Source organism: Mustela erminea, chromosome 4, assembly GCF_009829155.1.
Source record: "Mustela erminea isolate mMusErm1 chromosome 4, mMusErm1.Pri, whole genome shotgun sequence".
In the NCBI taxonomy this organism is placed as follows: Eukaryota; Metazoa; Chordata; class Mammalia; order Carnivora; family Mustelidae; genus Mustela; species Mustela erminea.
This window is the reverse complement of record NC_045617.1, coordinates 114,780,135-114,784,505: the sequence shown is the minus strand read 5'-3', so window position 1 is coordinate 114,784,505 and position 4,371 is coordinate 114,780,135. Positions and strand designations below refer to the sequence as shown.

General features: G+C 47.0%; 1 protein-coding gene across 1 annotated transcript; it reads left to right on the top strand.

Annotated features, from left to right (window-relative positions):
* Positions 1-1,178: 1,178 nt before the first annotated feature.
* On the top strand, positions 1,179-2,360 carry DPPA5 (developmental pluripotency associated 5). The gene is made up of 3 exons (XM_032340470.1): positions 1,179-1,378; positions 1,468-1,647; positions 2,118-2,360. The coding sequence occupies exons 1-3, from the start codon at positions 1,267-1,269 to the stop codon at positions 2,174-2,176; spliced, it is 351 nt and encodes a 116-aa protein (XP_032196361.1). The 5' UTR covers positions 1,179-1,266; the 3' UTR covers positions 2,177-2,360.
* Positions 2,361-4,371: the final 2,011 nt, after the last annotated feature.

Genomic DNA, 4,371 nt, shown 5'->3' with positions numbered 1-4,371 from the left:
GCTCCACACTCATGCAATCCAATGCAGGGCTTGCACTGATAACCCTGAGATCATGACCTGAGCTGAAATCAAGAGGTGGATGCTCAACTCATTGTGTCACCCAGGTGCCTCATAAACCCATGGTTTTTCCGCTGAATGTGAAGAAGCCTGCCCCAAGAGATAGTCATAATAGTCAGCTGATGGGATTGGAGGTTACCAGAACATGGTCTTGGGAAAAGTCAGCTTAATTTCCACATCTATGAAGCTATAAAACACTGAAATCACACACTCATTGCATGAATCTAGTGCATCACTTCAAGCAACATGTTTTTTAAATGAATAATACTATTTAGAATCAGAAGTCTGGCCTATACAGGGGTGCCTGGGTGCTCAGTAAGTTAAGCAGCTATTTCTGCTCAGGTCATGATCTCGGGGCATCAGCTCCATGCTCCTCAGGGAGTCTGCTTGAGGATTCTCTTTCTCCCTCTGCCCCTACCCATGCTTGCTGGCTTTCAAATAAATAAATACAGAAAGAAAAGAAAGAAAGAATTAGTCTGGCCTATACAGTTTGGGCCCAAGGGTCCAGGTGGGGCATTCATGAGTTCTGAAATTAGAGATTGAAAAGTTCCAGACTTTGCGGCTTCAAGGAGGGTGACCAGTAAGAGCACTTTAGCGACCCCATCCCGTGCGTTGCCGATAAGTAATTTCTTAATTTCCTTTTCTTCTTTGTTAAATGGCAGGAATTACTCCTGAGTCGCCGGAAGTTGTAGGGGTCTCAGTGACGTGAAGCTTCGGGGTTTGGCACAGGGGAAGTGGGACCTTCCTTTGGAACGTGGGAGGCAGGAACTTGATTTGGCAGCTCCCCGGTGGTCCTCCCACCGTCAAGACTTGGATTTTCGTCTGTCCGGGGTTCAGGCCCAATCACTTGTTTCCAGGTGAAGAGCTGACGTTGCCCTTGCCCCCACGTACTCCCAGCGCCAAGAGATCCCGGTGTGGAAGAAACGAGTCAACACGGGTGGAAACCCTTATAAATTCGGAGACAGCTGGGCCCACCCGTGCCGCGAAGAGGATAAAGTGACTGCGATGGTCACGTGCAACACCAATGCGCAGGCGGGCCAGCCTAGCGTGTTGAGTGGGAGACTGGCCGCCAGGCAGGGGCGGGGATTCTCGTGGGCGGAGCTTCTCGTGGGCGGGGCCCGCCCGGGTGCGCTCCGGCGCGGAGGCCCCCCGCCGACTCAGGCCTAGCCCAGGTTGGAGCGTACGTAGTTTAGTTTTGAGGCGCTGCAGATGGGGTCTCTACCAGAACGAAAAGATATTCCACCGTGGGTGAAAGCCCCCGAAGACCTGAAAGATCCCGAGGTGTTGCAGGTCCAGACGCAGCTCTTGGAGGCTCTGTTTGGTGAGTGAGCCCAGCAGTCCTGACCTGGGTGCCCTGACCCGGCGTCTTGGTCTCCGTGGGCCTGAGCGCTCTTTTTCTTCTCCATACAGGCCCAGCGGGATCTCGAATCCCGTACTTCGAGCAAGTGAGCAAAGTCATGCTCGAGCTAAAGGTTCTGGAATCCTCGGACCTCACGGAGGTCGTGGTTTATGGCTCTTACTTGCACAAGCTCAGGGCCAGGTGGATGCTCCAGTCCATGGCTGAATGGCACCGCCAGCGACAGGAACGAGGTGAGAGGCCTCTCGACTAGGTGCTTTGGCCTGGGGACGTGTGGGTAGTTTTACTTCCTCTCCTGTAGCCCTTCTCTCCTCCTCCCCATCCCCCAGTGCCCCGCAACCACCACCCGGACCTCAGGCTTCAGCAGGGGCGTCCCTCCCTGTCTGGGCTTCCCCTGAGATGATGAAATTCCGTCTGTTGGTTCTAGAGACCCTGGAGGAAGACCAGGATGAGAGGCGGCCTGGCCTCATAGGGAAGTGTTCCCCGAGACCTGATCCCAGTTCTTACCCTCCCTCCCAACACTCCCCCTAGCTTATTGGGGGGATACTGGAGTAGGCTCAGCGGCCCCACCTTCTGATGTTCCCAAGAATCCCAGGTGCCGAATGCCAGGCTGAGAAGTCCCAGAAAGGAACCTTGAAAGAGGCTGAGAACTGTCCAGGCCCTTACCCTCCCCTCTCACGCACACTTGTTCTTTCTGGTGCAGGGATGCTCAAACTTGAGGATGCCATGAAAGCCCTAGAGCTAGGTCCTTGGATGAAGTGAAGCCAGTTTGCAACCCGCGTACCTGGACTCAGGATTTAAAGAGTAAACTCTGCCTCCAGAGGTGGAATGCATGTGGTCTGGTTGAAATTCTGCTCCAGTCTGACAAGGAAAAACCAGCTGATTTTTGGGTCTCCGTTTTTGTCTCAGTCCTAATGTGGCTTTCCCCCCAGGTTTGCTAATTAAAGAATAAAATTTTAAATAAGTAGCTCCTTGATGATTGAAGTACTGGAGATAACATCACAGCCAAGGTGGCCCTTGAGCTTCACCCTTAAATAAAACCATCAAAGCTAGAAAAAGGTCCAAGAGTACATACACATGGTTAGGGTTTAAAAGGTATAGGAAGTGGGTTCTGAGATGCAGCTTTAATCAAAACCCAGTCAGTTTTAGGGGAAGTGTGATGTTGTCTGGAACTGACCTCGATTGTTCTTTTTTGAAGAAGAAGAAGAATTTATATATTTGTCAGCACATGAGCAGGGAGAGGGGCAGGCAGTGGGAGAATCAGGCTCCCTGCTGAGTAAGCGGAAGGCAGACACTAAACCGACCGATCCACCCAGGCATCCCTGACTTGGATTACTTTTAAAAAAATAACTAATAGGTACATGTGTAAGATGGAAAGCAAATTATTCTCCAAAACATAGAAATGCCAGTACCTTCTGAGTGTACTAGTTTTATATACTTGTAAGCTTAATAGAAGACCACTAGCAGATAGCAGAACTGTAGACTAAGGGGAGAATACTTGTTGCTATATTGGAATAAACAGCATTGTCTTAAATACTAATATTTACATTTACTTACAAATTTTTAATAGGTACATTCATGGATCAGAATCCCAAAATGATAAAAAAAAAAAAAAGTCTCTCTTCTGTCTATTTACAAGATTATAAAAATTATCTGTGTAATTATCCATTTATGCTCCTATTTCTACTCTCCAGAAATAAAAAGCTTTATTTTCTCGGGTGCTCTTTGAGAGGTTTTATAAAAATACGATTACAATCATAAATGTAGATTCTTTCCATCCCTTACAGTTGGCGATGATTCCATTTAATCGGTCACCAACCAAAAGATTTTTGGGTTGTTCCCAGCCTTTGGCTTTCCATAGCTGTGGTGAATACCATGAAGGTCACTGTTTTGCAAGTGTGCATGTAACTGTAGCTCCATAAATAGAGGAAAATTTGCTGTTCCAGAGAGAAAATTATATATATATAATGTTGCTAGATACTACCAAATTGCCTCTTTCACAGGGGTTGAAATAATTTTACACCCAGCAGCAATATATGAGATTGCCTGTTTCTGCGCAAGCTCACCCAGAGATGAGTGGCAAACTTTTTTTTTTTTTTTCTGCTAAACTATTAGGTTCAGTCTTCCCGAGTTAGCACTCCTTGCTTGAGCCTGCTTTATGGACCAACAGTTGGGGCTCCCTCAAACTGCCCTGAGCTAGTGCACCCTTAAGTCTGTTGGCAATGAGCGTGTGTAAAAATGTAAACTGGAGAGTTGGGAATTCAAATTCTGTGATGTGAGAATGAAATACAAAACTTCCTTGCCCGGAAGGCCTGGAATTTCTGCCCTAAGGGCAGTGCTTCCAAGTGTAGGAAACAGCTCCAGGTTAATCTGTGTCAAAGTAGCAAAATTTGGAAATTTAAGCATAGGCCATAAATTCTGCATATGCCCTGGACTGAAGATTTTTCAGCCTTAAAAAAACAAACCACGGAACTTTGAGAAAATTCACAGGAAAGGTTTTCGAATCTGAAGATTAAAAAAAACTGTCTTGGGGTGGCTGCCATTTTTTTCCCCCCTTGAGTTTTAAGCTTTTGGCTTGTTTTCCACCAATGGTTAGTATAGGATTAAGAGCAGCAAAGCAGCTTTCATTGTAATGGAAATATCCTCTGCTCTACAGAAGGGCGGACATTAGCACTGACTAGATTTAGAGGGGAGGTAAATCTAGGGCGTAGTTGAGGAAAGCCGGGATTGCTTACAAAACAATAAACAAAAGCAAAACCCAGTCTAGAAAATCCTCTGGCCCCAAAGGGGTTCACCATAGATGCTGACTGAGAGCCTCAGGCCTGCCAAGAACTCCACCAGGCTCTGCATTTAGTGACTCACCTAATTCTTTAAATATTGCCCCTTTTTACGGATTAGGAAAACCAAGGCTTATCAATCACACCCCCTTCCTCATGATTCATATTTTCACATTTAAA

What these genes read in the sequence shown, in the direction of transcription:
- DPPA5 (XM_032340470.1), top strand. Translation starts at nt 1,267, where the DNA reads ATGGGGTCTCTACCAGAACGAAAAGATATTCCACCGTGGGTGAAAGCC. An exon ending in GCTCTTGGAGGCTCTGTTTG is followed by an intron (nt 1,379 to 1,467) that starts GTGAGTGAGCCC and finishes TTCTCCATACAG; the next exon opens with GCCCAGCGGGATCTCGAATC. An exon ending in CCGCCAGCGACAGGAACGAG is followed by an intron (nt 1,648 to 2,117) that starts GTGAGAGGCCTC and finishes TTTCTGGTGCAG; the next exon opens with GGATGCTCAAACTTGAGGAT.